This window comes from Camponotus floridanus, unplaced genomic scaffold (assembly GCF_003227725.1).
Source record: "Camponotus floridanus strain SB8 unplaced genomic scaffold, Cflo_v7.5 scaffold2, whole genome shotgun sequence".
In the NCBI taxonomy this organism is placed as follows: Eukaryota; Metazoa; Arthropoda; class Insecta; order Hymenoptera; family Formicidae; genus Camponotus; species Camponotus floridanus.
Window position 1 is genome coordinate 2,086,792 of NW_020229325.1, and position 16,046 is coordinate 2,102,837.

The 16,046-nt window shown below is 34.2% G+C and overlaps 1 protein-coding gene across 3 annotated transcripts in view; it reads right to left on the reverse strand.

Annotated features, from left to right (window-relative positions):
- LOC105258326 (tRNA dimethylallyltransferase) overlaps nucleotides 1-16,046 on the reverse strand; it is a 77,622-nt gene that overhangs the window by 13,113 nt on the left and 48,463 nt on the right. For all 3 annotated transcript variants that reach the window (XM_011269533.3, XM_011269530.3, XM_011269532.3), the window contains one exon: nucleotides 1,184-1,299. In XM_011269533.3, the coding sequence (XP_011267835.1) occupies nucleotides 1,184-1,299 (116 nt within the window). The remainder of the gene's footprint in view (nucleotides 1-1,183; nucleotides 1,300-16,046) is intronic.

A 16,046-nucleotide genomic window follows, 5' to 3' on the forward strand; every position in this document is an offset into this window, starting at 1 on the left:
TATTAATTTATAAAAGTTATATTATATTATATTAAATAGTTGATTAAGAAAAATTGATTAAGAAATTGATTAAGAAAAATATATAAAAAGATGAACTCTAACTCTGAAATATTCTATATACAATGTGCATTTTTTTAATGACAAATAATATTTTACAGATAATATTTGACAAATAATTATTTGTCATTAGAAAAATGCACATTGCATATAGAATATTTCAGAGTTAGACTTCATCTTTTTATATATTTTTCTTAATCAATTTCTAATTGACAATCGTGCAAAAACCTATTTTTGTTAATTAATCTGTAGATATCAATTCATAATCAATCTTTGGAAATACAAAATAAATAATAAAATTATATCTATAAGAAAATGCTTATTAAAGAATTTTATCGGAATTTCTATAATTAAAAAAATAAATAGAATTGCCTCGAGGATAAATGGCATATCTAATGAACAAAATTATATATATTGGAACGAGAATCGAAAAATTTCATTTACCACGACAAATCACGATAAGCATTACAACTTCGCATACTGATTCACTCGTTATCCTTGACATTCCCATTTACATTTTCTATTTGCAATAAGGAAACTTCGTTTATATTTGTAAAGTTTCTACAGAAGAAAGATGCTAATCCAGACGCGTACTGATCGGAATCAGTGAAGTCCCGCATTAATACAAATAACATTTCTGAGTATTATCTCACTTTTATATTATCTCACAGTATTAATAATAATCATTATTTAAACATTGATCATAATTTACATTACAAATCCGATACACGTGCAATTTAATCCTCATGTTTAAGCCGAATGGGGGAATCCTCTTTAGACAAATTTATCTATAATCCTTTTATTCCTAGATTCTTTCCAAAAATATATTTAAACGTTTGTTTCATCACAATCAACCTTTAACAAAATTTATGAAAAAATATAAAAAAATGACATAAATTATAAATTAAAAACAAATTTTATATATTGTTTGTCATTATAATATCGATAATAAGATCATATATTTGACATATAATAGATCTAATAATTTAAATATCACTTATACGTGCGTATAAAACTAAGCTGGAAATAAGAGGATTAAGAGAGAAGACAGAAGGAAAAACAACAAGTCCTTGAACTTGCATAGAATTTCGCAATATGAGGCAACGATATTAAGAGATGCACTCACGTGTTGGACTTAATCCGTTGCTCGTTGTATCTGCGATGAAAGTCGAGTAGTTCCTGCAGCAAACCGGCCTTCAGCATATCGTCGACCCTGTCGTTCAGTCTGTTGTCTAAGACTTTCTGCAAAAAATTTTGGAGAAAGGAGAACTCCCTTATTAATTAAGCACAGCGATCGACACAACGATATCGTCCGATTAAAAAATGTTTCAGACATTTCGAAACCGTTTCAGCTCGATCATTCGATTCCTATCGTTGTAAGCCTGTGTGTTAACGTAGTAGTGACTATCATATGAGAGATACCGAACATAAATATTCTATCGTACGACTTTTCAAGTCCCCTCTTTCACGATCTAAAATTGTAATAAATAAGCGTTTTAACGTTTAAAGCATTTTGGCTTTAGCGTGCATTGTGATTAGAAGTATGTAATGGTGTAAATTGACAAATAATACAATGAATAATAACAAGAAACATACAAAAATATGTACACTAAAAATTTAAACGTAATTATTTTCCTATCGATATTGTAATAAATATTAATAATAAATATTGACATTGTAATAAATATCGTTAATTTTGTTGAAACAAGGAATTTCAAAATTTTTACAGCACGAAGCAAATTTATAAAAGTTAGACTACAATTGAGAGTCAATCGTATACAAAGATATCCTCGTATTCATAAAATGGTATTTGTAGGACGCCTATTGTTTTATAATCGGACGAAGTAGTATCGAATGTATCAGAATCATCTCGGTGACTGCCCCTGTTCAAAGATCGTGATTCCATCAAGGAAAAGGCCGATCAATATGTAGGCTCAATACCAAGGTCGGACCTTGCTATCGATCGACCGTTCAACGACACCAGAAATAACGCGGTCCCGTCCCGTTAGCGAGGGGGAAAAAAATTCGACGGCCTTGATAGTCACCGAGGAGTTTTGCAATTATTTCTCTTCCATATGGCCTTCTTTGCTAATGGCAAAGGCACGTTAGAAGGCGGCGTGTCCTCGAGCCGTGCAAAATTCTAGGCAGGCCATGCGTGTCGTTCGTTGGTTTTTGAGAGGTTTTGCGCGAGCGATACATCATTCACGATGTACAGTCAGCTACAAAAAAAAATACGTTTACGATCTTTCCCGATATATAAAAGATATCGTTGAAAGAGCGATCACGCGAAATAATATCGTGACATCGTGTCCGAAGATAATAGAAAAATATTTATCGAACGATGTGTCGCGCCCGGTTCATCTCGTTCATCGAGCAAATAAATATCTTTCAATATTTTCGAAACAATATTTTAAAATCAAGCTGAGCCGAGAGATGATGCGTTTAACTGCATCTTCGTGGCTGCGTGCAAACTTCAATGACAAATGCGATTATGCGGTACTGCGGTTCAGTTATCTAACACGTGTCACAGAAACGCGTGAATATGAATCAGAGAGCTGCACCAATCTCGCGTACAACATCCTTGTTACGCAACAAGTAATTGTATTAAGCACGCGAGAGAGGTTTAGTCATAAAAATGTTGCTTCCAATTTTAGCTCTTCGTTTGGCATTTTATCGTATTGCTCGAAGACCTTGGTCAACGGCCGAGTCGAGGCCGAACAAGTATTCCGCAGACCGTAAAATTTAAAGTAATTAGATTCAGTTGTTAATAATTCTCGCTAATGATAAAATAATACTGATAAATATCGATAAATAATAATAAATGCTCGGCTGAATACGATTAAGTAGCGATAATGGGAGCAGTGAAATAAATAAGCCTTCCATATAGCGATGTCGTTACAACGGCCTGTGGAATGTAAAGAGTCGAAACAGACTCACTATCGTTAGCAAACACTCGTAATTAAATAAGCGCTTGGCAAGCAGCTAAATCGCGATATCTCTCTCATGCAAACCACGGGCTCGAGATTTAATCGACCGCCCGAAATTAGACACGTGCGAGTGTTAAACTATAATCGGATGACAAAGACTTTGCTTAAAGACATCATCAATGATAAACAAAGCGTGGAAGTACATGAGCACTTTTTGCGTAATCGTGTCTAAATCCAATACATTAGACATTTCGCGTCTTCAAGGCTGCTTCACGACCTTTTTAACGCCTATAGAATATTGTGCAAAATACTTTAAATGCTTTAAAAAGAGAAATTCGCTTATAAAAATTGTAATAAATTAGCAAGCGTTTATAAAGACAAATGTTTACTTAAATCTTAAAAAACTGAAAATTCCTTCACTTCAGAGATTTAAGTATTTTTGTTTAAAAAAATATCAGATAAAGAAAATATTTTTAAAATCTTTTGCTGCAACTTTTTAAAATAATTTTTTTTGTTATATGCATTTTCTAGTACGTATGCTTTTTTTTAGTTTGTATGCTTTTCATTTATAGAAAGAAAAAACAGAGCCGTTTAAGTTTCAAATGCTAGATTTGCAAATATATTAATAAACTAAATAGTTTTTGTAAGATGGCTATTTTTCACTTGCGAAACATTTTAATTATTTTATCACTTAAACTTACAATAAAATTGAATATTTATTACATTTTGTTAAGATATCGAATATACAAAAATCTATATAATATCCATTTTACAAAAACTATTCAGTATATACAATATATATATATATATATATATATATATATATATATATTCAGTATATATATATATATATATATATATATTTATTTATTTTAAATGTACAATTTATAACTTATAGCTTTTCGGCGAGTTGCCGATATAAAAGCAATATAAAAACATTATTAAATTTAAAAAAATCCATGAGAATGAAATTCCCTAATTTTTCCAGACACAAAAGAAATCCCTGAGAATTCCAGATTTTCACGTTTTTCCATGAGTAAACATTCTGATAAAACTTTTTATATCGAAGAGAAAGTAACAACGATTAATAAAATGATTCTCGGATTTCACGCAGGACCAGATTTTAATTCGTTTTCGTCGGCGTCTCATTGTTCGGCCGGGAATTGCCGATTGTGCAAGAAATGTGTACGAGAGTGCTCGTTATAGCACTATAAAATGTAACGGAGACGCGCCGCGTATAATTCAAGAGCAACGCCGAATCGTTCTCACGGTCATTCACGGTTAAAACGCGACCTCCGCAACCCGTTTCGGCTCTGCGTTCGCTTTAAATCCCATTTAAATGCTGGAGCTTCGCGCTACACACGCCTACACGTACACACGTGAGCGCGCACGCACACGTACACGCACGAGCGCGAACAATATATACGTGCACGCTCGCCTCTTCTCGTTTCATTCATGCGATGCTCGAACGCGCAAACCGTCGATGACGTAAGCCGATGCCTAAAATCAGTATTTGATAATCACATGGTACATGCGATCGCTATGCGATTTAACTAGATTCCATGTGTATCTGCGTGCGTGCTCTATGACAGATTTTATGTCTGGCGTACGACACGACGAATAACATTGAAATGGATTCGGCGTTCATCCTTCTCGCGTCGAATGTAAAATGAGAGATACAATCGTCGAGCATTTATAATCGTTGACACTTCATCAGAGCAGCTCCGATAATTTATAACTCTATTAGTAACGCGATTACAAGACAGGAAAATTGATGACAGCCAGGGGTATGTCTTGTCTCTTCCTCAAAAAGCGACTTGATATTTCAAAAATAAATAAAGAGAAAACAGAGAGAGAAGAATCCAGAGGACCGCCAAGCACGTACAATTTCATATTTAACACATGCTACGTGACAATAATAAATTTAGAAATGGAGTGTCTGCAAGATAGTTTCGTCACCTTACCTATATCCTCCTTCCTAACGCATTTGAATTAATATTCACATAAGTATTCAGGGAAAGGATCCTACCTGATCCTCGCGAGCGTGTGTTTTATGAATCGAAGGTGCGCGCACGAGAGAGTACAATTTCATACTTAACACATGCTACATGATAATAATAAATTTAGAAATGGAGTGTCTGCAAGACAGTTTCGTCATCTTACCTATATCCTCCTTCCTAACGCATTTGAATTAATATTCACATAAGTATTCAGGGAAAGGATCCTACCTGATCCTCGCGAGCGTGTGTCTTATGAATCGAAGGTGCGCGCACGAGAGAGTACAATTTCATACTTAACACATGCTACGTGATAGTAATAAATTTAGAAATGGAGTGTCTGCAAGACAGTTTCGTCACCTTACCTATATCCTCTTTCCTAACGCATTTGAATTAATATTCACATAAGTATTCAGGGAAAGGATCCTACCTGATCCTCGCGAGCGTGAGTTTTATGAATCGAAGGTGCGCGCACGAGAGAGTCGCTAATAAGAATACAAACAAAAGGAATGGTCGATAGGAAAGGGAGGTATAGGTGTACGGACGTTCCGCAAATAGCCTAGGCATTGTGCTGAACGTTTTTGCGCCGCGGCCTTCGCCGAAATCAATGATCCCGTCTGGAGGTGAAAAAGTCAAAGGCCCGGGCGGATTCGGTAACCGCGTGCATACAAACGCGCGGCCCGGGCTCCCGTCATCGTCGTCGCGTGGGCGGCGCTACTGGGAATACGCGATTAGATCACACGGATAAGACACGATTGTGGATAAAGCGGCGAAACGACGCACGCGACGGGCGTGAATTCCGCGACGTTGATGCAACTCAGGAGGACGACGTACCAAGTTAATCCTCGACGTTAATCTCCTTCGATCGTCCCGGACGAAGATAATCGTATGCGCGATTGTCAATTTTCAGGTATAGGGGCATCGATCATCTCGTGCCGTATACATGTTACACAGCACATCTTCGTGTTCTCCGACAACTCTCCAAGTTGCAATGTAATATGTTTATCGATTCGCGTCTCGCGTTTTTTGGTATAATCTCTTATCGTTTCTCGTGACGCAAGTCGTATCGATCTGGCGGGTAATCTTATGTGTGTTTTATTAATGTCATCGAAAGTGATTTATGTATCATGCGAGAAAATGTGGCGAAAAAAGATACAAAATCCCATTTACATCTTTTAGCATTTCAAGCAAATAAGCGTATCTGATATTCGATTTTAAAATAGAACAGAAGATATTTCTCCCATTTTATCGCTAGTTGTCAAATGTGTCAAACATGCGTCTGCGAAGAATTTGAAATAGTTTCCGCTAAGGCCATTGACCAGTTCCGTCTACGAATTTTTACAGCGGATAATACATTTTCTGAAATCAGCGGAATCACGTACAATGTGGCACGCAAATGCGGTAGCTTTCATAGGTTCTTTTTTGCTATAATACGTTACGAGCTACGCAAGAGAGAGAAAGATCCATCCTATAATTTCGACAAATGATTTTCGTGGAAAATTGAGAGGGTATGCCCACGGCATCAGCTACACTTTCGTGCGAATCTGGTCGTTTGCCTTCATTTTTCGGGTCTGCAAGAAAGAATCGTTACGAGACGAAACGAAATAAAAGAGGACGCCTTTGGTAACAAAAAAAAAAAAAAAAAAAAAAAAACAACAACAAACAGAATTATCGGAAGTATTGTCGAAAATTTATCCATTTTTGTATTTTATTTATTTTTGTTGAGAACTCAACAAGCAGAAATTTTGATAATACGAATTTAATATCTATGCAAGAAACGAAAAAAAATTGGATTATATTACCATATCTTCATCTCAGTGTGATAAATACAAAATAAAAGGAGATATACATGCATATTGATATATGATAAAAAAAGAATACATTTATCTTATGTCCAGTGAAATAGAAAAGAAACAGGACATGTTTAAGGCATTATAAGTAATATTGAGAGCAATAACTGCATTTTGTCTCAAATTTACGTTTTATAAAGTTGCTCGCAATAAAAATAAAATGAATAATTCACAATGTGAATATAGCTCAAACATTTTGTACATATTATCAAGAAAATCAATTTGCAAGCAAGAAGACAAAAGGCAAGTGTGTAAATTTTCAGCTAAGCAATAAATATGTCAGTTAATGAGATCAAAATAGGTCGGTTAATAATATCGAGCGAGAACGCATTTAAATGACGAGAAACTTGAGGCACGTTCTTTTACCAGATCCTAAATAATAAAAATAGAAATGTAATCATTTTGTGTGCCTCCGATCGCGATTATTAAAATAGGCAATATATTGAATCAAATTGTCAGAAGAGGAAATAATATTCTCTTCCCCTCTGAATCTTATTCTTATCTTCATTTTTATATTAAAAAGAATTTTTCTATTTATCTTCACTTTCAATATCATTTCAGTTAAATATTATATTCAATTTGAAGCTAAAACTTTGTTCGCGAAATAAAATATAATTGATATAATCATAAAAATGCTATAACTAAACAAATCGAATAATATTCCCGTTCATCTCTGATTTTCGCTGAGATTAGCACACATTTTTTTATCTTCGAACTCTATGCAGGTCCGCTGGGCATAATTTCTTGATCGAAGGGGCGGCACGATAAAAAAAGAAAGAGAAGCAAAGAAGCCGCCATATGTGCGTGCGTGCGTGTGTATGTCTGTATGTGTGACCCAAAGCATTAACAAGCAAGGGCACCAATACAAAAGGATTCTAGTCCCTACCGTCGAACCACACTTCTAAGAAGAATGCAGAAATTGCTTCACTATCAAAAAATATTGCGTACGATATAAGCGAATTTATATACTGTTTAACAAAGCAAATTCTATATAAAAATCTCAAATTAATTTCGATAATTTAAATTTATTAATTTTATTTATTAAATTTATTAATTTTAATTATCATTTTTCTCATAAACGTAATTGTAATCTAAGGAAATTAATTAATTAAATAAATAAGAAATGCTCATCGATTAATAGCTATCAAAATTAAAAATATTGTCGAAAACTCTACAGCTAATTTATATAATCGATAATATTATATATTATGATTATTATTATTAAATTATTATTTTTATTGATAGCATATAAACTTTATATACTATCATTATACGCATGCAAATAATTAATGATACTTTTAAACATGTATTTAGCAAAATGCGTGTGCGGGAAGCACTACATGATTCATGATTGTTTATTGATTTATTCGCGATGATTCAGATTTGTCTTATTAAATCACAATATTATTTTCGTTAGAGACATGTAGCAAAGACATTATTATACACATTCGATTATACACATTCGAGAGGGTGAAGAACACTATCTTTATATGTAATTCTATCTTCGATAAGTGGCAAAATTCACTTACGTAGCGTAAATCCGCACGATATGTCTCACGCGCACACATAAATTTCCGACGCGATGTATGAGTTAATGACGTGATATTAGTGACTTCATTCGCCCGTAGTACTCAGCGGGATGAAACTCATATTTTATTACGTACTGTAAGAGCTATTTAATTTTACTACGTTCTCTACCGCATGGCGGACGGTGGAAAAAGAAACGTAGTTAACGCCTGTCTTTCACCTGGTAATTGAAGCGATTTTATTGGTCGCTTTCAACACAACGATACCGGTCCTAAGATACCTGTAAGTTGCAGCTGTCTCATTCTTTTTCTTTTTGCTATGAATTTCAGGGATAAAAAAATGGAATTTCCAGCACGCATAATAAACAAGTCGTTGCGATATATTATTCATCTGCATTTTCAACGAATTTCTTCGAAGTATAAGTCAGTCCTTTTATCTTATTTGTTTATAAACTTAGAATGGAAATAATCTTTAGTATGTGCGATTGCATAATTATTCTTCCTACGGCTATGTAATATGAACTAATGACCATTTTCATTATTGCTTTTAACTATAAATTTAAAAAAAAATATCTTTCAATTTATAGCTTAATTTAATTTATATTTTTAATTCAATTTATTTTAATTTCATTTATATTTTTTTTAATTTATATATAATTGAATGATTTTGTTATCTTTTAAATTTTTTATATTAAATTAATATTTGCAACATTGTTTTTCTTATTTTGTGTGTGCTAGAAAAAAAGACAATAATTTATCCGAGACTATGTACTATAAAAATTTTCTCTGTATTGAAATATAAAAATGGAAAAAAACAAAGTTATCTGTATTATAATAGTTAAATAAAAAGAAATAGAAAACCTTGTAAACCTGAATTCATTATGTAACCGAAACTAACTTCCTCAACATACCAAAGCAAAACTGCATATTCGATTAATTGAGGAGACTTCCGCTTCACACAAGCATAATTCTATCACGTGTGGAATTCACGGATTAGAAGCTCACCGTTTTAATTCCGTCCGCTTCCGGGGATTCGGTGGACGTAGTGAAAATATATAGTCGGTGTCGAGGACAAGAAATGGCTTTTAGCTCTTAACGAACGTCTGGAAAGAAGTACCCCTGTCACTAGGCAATAATCCTTTCTCGTGGTTTCCGCTGCATGGGCGAGTGCGTACAATCGGATGCATCAATGATATCCGATGCGTTCACATTCATAGGGACATTTCCCGACACGTGGCTCATGAATTCTGTTTGTCTTTTGCGAGCACGAAGTAATAACTGAACCGTACAGAGAATCGTATAAATAAAAAGGATACTCGCGTTCTTTAAATGTTACGGAAAAATTTGGCTCGTAGAATGCATCATTAATGCACCCGACTGTACGAACGGTCGTAACCTCGCCACGTCATCATCCGCTTCGCTCATCCTTACGGCGAATTCGAGACGAATAAAAAAAAATGCGACAGCTTCCACATCTCTCCCCCTCTCTCTCTCTCTCTTTCTCTCGTTCTCCTTCGCGCCGCTATCCACGACTGCATTCGATTGCGGTGCGCCGTTGCTGGGTCGAGTTGCCGGAAATGCCGTGCGTGCCATGGTATCTAAAACCACCGCGTAGTCAGATCCGCATGCGAGACGCGGTTGATAAAAAGCGAGGCGGGGAATGAGAAGATCGGCAGTAGAAAAAGCTGACGCCGCGTGGCACTCCCGAATCGCGGGAAAGTTCATCTCCGATCCCCCTTTCCCAAGGTGAGCGATTTCTGACCCCACGTGACGTACATCCCTCGACCCCGAAGGAGAAATAACTCTGAGGCTTATTCGTTGATATTAAACCGAGGGATACGGGCTGTTATTATTTATTGATTCTCCAGAGTGATCAGATCAGGAAATAAATGTGAGTTTCATGAAATAAGAACGTATCCCGGCGAAGATGTGTTTTAAAAATGTAGGAACATTTCTATCAAATATTTCTTCAAATTATCATTCTATCCATTTACGAAAAAAAAAAAAAAAAAAAAAAAATATATATATATATATATATATCTTCCTTTTCCTTTTTTAATATATATATATACTCGTATATATATATATATATATATATATATATATATATATATATTAAAAAAGGAAAAGAAGATACAATGTAAGACTACTTTAAAGAACAAAAAAGAATTCTTTTACGCAAACTATTAACGCGCAATAATATGATAGTCGATTAAACTGACAGTATGTGCAAATTTTAGGAGTAAACGGATTCGTAACCAAGTGACCAAGTATGATAGCGGTCGTAGCCCTTATAATTGCTTTATTAATAGCGCCCACCGTGGTATTAAGAGCGCATTCACACCACGGAACCAACACTGTGGGAGGCTCGTCTAATTTTAAAAGATGCCCCGCATGTCGAAAATTTCAGATGTCGTTTCTGCGGCAATCGTCGCAAATCCTTATGATCATACTCGAAAAAGAGCAGCCGTATTATCAATTAATTGTCAATATATATATATATATATATATATATATATATATATATTTACAATATTAAAATATTCATAAAATAATCATTAAATCTTTTTTCGGAATTATCTATTTCTTAAAACTTTTACGATTTAGTTATTTTTCGAAGAAATTCTTGCTCAAAATCAAGATCGTGATTAAGTGTTTTAAAAAATCCTTTAAGTTTAATTATAAAATACAAAATACAATAATATGTATCTTTAATTTTGCGTCCTTAATTATAATTTGTCTTTTATCAACTTTGAACTCTCTCGGTATATGATTTAAAATATATATTGTAGTCATAATATATCAATTATTTATATTCAGACGAAAAGATATGAGATTACTATAATTGTCATAGCAAATTATATAAAATATATAAATAAAAAAGATAGTGATTCGGAAAATGTTTAGTTTTAGACAAAGAATAGAACAATAATTTTCCGAAAGATTTCGATTTCGTGGCTGAAGGTTAAAAGGTTTCTCTATCGACAGCTTCCCGGATTCTGAGGTATAGATTGGAAGCACGAGTGGTTTCCGGGATAATTTTTGCGAAACCGCGATAAGAGAGGCAACCTCAATCCATCTGGTCCAAAAAGCAAAAAGAACATTAGCCGAGGAGCAATGCGTTCTGCGAGTTTCCCCTTGCAAAGCGATTTAAGGAAACTCGATTCGATCAGAAAACGATAAGAATCTTCTTCAGATATATTTCGTATTGGATCTAGTTTGGAATAATCCAGTTGGTAGATTAAAAGCGCGATTGCGAATTCTCGATACATTTATTGCTTCAGCTTATTATTTATATTTTCGAGACTTCTTATATATTTTCATAAGTAACTATTGTGTATCATTGAAAAATTAAAAAAAAATATTTTTAATTGAAAATTATTTTTTATGTCATAAAAAATAATTCGGTTCTCTTTCTATATATACATACAATATAATAACCATCACTTTGATTGTGAGTTAAAGAATATAATTCACATAATTTTATGTAACTTTTTAAATCTTTACTTTATTCTTTACACTATTTTATTTTATTATTCGATTTTATTTTTTCATTTTATTTTTTACTCGATTTTAATCTTTAGTAACAATTCCTACTTTAAAGTTCTTATTTCCTACTTTCCTATTTCCAACCTGAATTTTTCAGTTTTACTGAATTATAAATGACTGAATTGGCTCGACCATACTCTGACTCAACGCGTTTCCCAAAGTAAGTGCCACAAAGGCCAGAAATTACGACTAGAATCTGCGAAATAGCGCGCGGATGGGAGAAATAAATTCCTAAAGATACTCCCGCTGAGAGCAGTCGAACGGCTGGCCGTTCAGATTGTCGTTTATACTACTTTTTTCGATTTTATTGCCGACAAGTCGAGAGAGGAAGCCGAAAGAAATCGAAAATTTATAGAACATGAGCCGCATTTATGCACCTGCCGGAAATTTTAAAAGCAATGAATATTATAATATTATTTAATGACACAAACAATTACATATTTTATATACGAATACATATTTGATAACACGTGTATACTTTACGTTCTTTCAGTTAAATACATTATGTATGAAAGAAAGCAAATTTGACATTTAATAATAAAACTAATATATTATACACATAATATTATACACATAATTTTTCATTTTACCTCTCCAGTCTATCACAATAAAATTAAGAACAGAACTCAAGAGTGTGACAGATAATCATCGTGGAAGAAAATAAACTTGCATAAAATGCAAAAGATAATGTTTTACTGAGTGGCCTTTGCCTTTCTTTGCTATTAAACCGGTAGTGCAATCCCTGACTTTACTCACGCTTTATTATCGGCAATAAAGGATGTTAGATGCTTGAACCGACTCGGTTCGAGCGGGTGTATTATTTCCGTGTCTGAAAACAATGAACCCTATTTATATACATAACAATAAAAACATTAATTTAACTATTACCGCGGCTCAATAAATTCCACCGGATATGATTAGTTAATCGATGACATCGATGAATCGATTTTCCCTGTCGTCCATCGAGTCTCCATTTGATAGATAATAATATTAACGTTTAAATAACGCACACCTTCTTATTTTTCTTACATCTCTCACATGCATTTTAAATCTCCCGAAAAACTGTAATTTATTTAATTGTCAGAATCAAAAAAGTTGACCGCGTTTCTCTTTTTGTCGCATGTCGCATACCGTCTCCGTTTTTGCGAGAAACGCGACTATCGAGTATCGGGTCGAAGACACAGACCACGTGTTTCCCGTTCTGCTCCGAAGGGCGAAGCGGCCGGCTGGCTCGGTAATCGGTCGATTGGTGGCAGGAAGTGACGACACATCCTCGGGCCGCGTATCGCGACCTGTCGCTTAGACGAGCGAGCAGCTGCCATCCAAGTGACACTTCCCGGGCGCTTTAAAAATCGCAGAGAGCGATTCCCGCGATCGCACGCATACAACGCGTTAAAGAGTTGCAGCGCAAGAAGAATGGAGCGGTTGATGAGACGGGAGGGAAGCGGGGAGGGACAAAGGAAAAAGAGAGAAAAACGGCATACGCGGCCAGATGCGCGGCACATTTTAATTAACGTCGGGACATCCTCCGAGACGGATGACCCCGAACTCAGGGCCATTCGATGACCCTTTTCTCATCGCGGCGCGTCCTCTAGATAGCAGGAAGCGTGCTCCTTCCCTCCTTCTCGTCTCTCTCCTGGACACGCGAAATGACATTCATACAAACGCGTTTGGCGGAGCTTGGGATGCGGATAAACGCGCAAATGGTCTTTTCTTCTCGCGAGAGAGAAAATATAATTTTACGCGGGTTCTATAATTTGCGTCGACCGATCTGTGAGTTTCTCGTATTTCTTTTTTTTTACCGTATGATATATCGCATTGTTCGAAATGGAACTTACTCATATTTAACAGATGTTTCATGAGCTTTATTACTTACTTTACCAGATATGCTATATCAATGATAATTTTTCTTCAAAATAATAATCGAACAGCAGAATTTCTGATAAGGGGAACGAATATGATTAGATGTCTTCAAAAGTCCTTCTTGTTGATCTCAAAATAAGTCTATATATTTGATAAATAAGTCTATATATTTACGCAAAAGTCGCAAATGATAAATAACTTGCAAATAACACAACTTGAGAGAAAGAACAAAGTTCACATCGCTACAAAATTTCTCATAATCGAAAATAGAATCTCCTAAGTCATCAATATCTTTCGCTTATCACGCGATATTTTTGCCCCTTGGAAACCAGCACGGAATTCCGGAAGTGTTTCGCATGAAATATTCCATTACATAACGCGATATAATGTAAACGTGTTTTATCGCGCGGTTCTGTATAATCTAGAACAACAAACATCGCAGACAACTCAGCTGGTCATTCAATAACCAAAGCAAATCCATCATATATCTTTTCTCAGAACAGTTCCATTAAAGAGTGCCCATATATATTAAATTATAATAAATAATACTATAAAACTACAATACTATAAAATTCATTGCGTCAAGTTAATAAATAAGTTTCTCATTATTCTTATTTTCTTAAAAAAATCATTCAATGTGTATTTTCATTATTAACACATTTATTATTCTACATATAACTCTCTCTCTCTCTCTCTCTCTCTCTCTATATATATATATATATATATATATATATATATATATATATATCACACGTGTATCACAAAAATAATATTTGATCAAGAATATGCAAATATTTATTTTTATTAATATGAATATTAAATATTAAAATTAAAAGTTAAATTTAAGATATAATTAATTTAATGTTTCAAATTAAATTAAAAATTACATTAAAAATTAAATGTTAATATTCCTATTTAAGTTGAACTGCATGTTGTAAGTAACAATACTAAAAAACTAAGTCTTTTAAAAAGACGAAATAAATATATATATTTAAAATTCTTATTTTAAAAATCTTACAAGTCATAAATTTATATTTCCTAGCGATTTTTCGGAGAATTTTCGCTCGAAACGATGATATCGAGTTACCGAATACGATTAAAATAAAGATGAGCGATCCGATCCATTCAGTTTCATTTTCTATCTAACACCGGCCGGCATTCTAGGTGACGCGGATGCACGTCGTCGTTGCACGCGTGGGGATTACGTAGCCGGCGAGCCATTCATAAAAATAACATGGCCGGTGCACGTGCACACTACTACGATGAGCTCCCCCTTCTCTTCCGTCGATGCACGTACGAGGGACGCACGAGGGAATGCGTACCCACACATACGCACGCGCGCGCAGCGCGGGACTACGTACCCGTGGCAGACGCATTATACATATAGGTGGTCTCTGGTAAATGACTGTAGGAAGTAGCGACGGACCGACTCGAGTCAGACGAATTTTACGCTCGTCGCACACGACGCCTTCGGCCGTCTCGGATGTCATTCTCAACGTACGCTTCGTACATCGATCATATCTGACAATGAGAGTTGATATCAAGCAGCTGGCTCTTTTTTTCCTTATATATTTCGCGAACATTTTACAAATCGCTTAATTTATTTTTCCTTCCGCGTTATGAACTGCAACGGTTAACAATATCACTAATAATAGTGAAGATATATTGTCGCGAATGAATTTATTGTAAGATATACAAGTTTGAGTTTATATACAATTTTGTTATATAAAATTCATTTTCTCTCTGTATATTTTTAATATAAATTATCATATCCTATTTTTGTAAAAGTCGTCTCTCTTTGATATTTTATTCAAGTTTCTTCAATTCATGATTATTCATAAATAAATAAGCTGAAATAATAAATGTCGTAATAAACTAAAATATTTAGTATTTTTAAAATATATTAAATATTAAATATGTATAAATATGTATAATGTATAAAAATAATGTATGTAATAATGTAAGTAATGTATGTAATAAAATGATATTTCAAATACACACACACACATACATATACATACGCATATAAATATGCAAAGCATTTTGATTACATCTAATATATGCAAAAAGTTTCATTTAAAAAAACTTTTAATTACAGAGAGATAACAATTTAACAAGAGCAATCAATATAGCAATAGAAGTGCAATAGAACTGCAATTACCATGTTATTTTATAATGTTTCTATCTGGAGAAGGTACAGATTAATTCCCCAAGGAATTTGCATAATTTACTCGCGTCTGCATGGACGATAAGTCTTAAAATACGGCTCGTAACAGA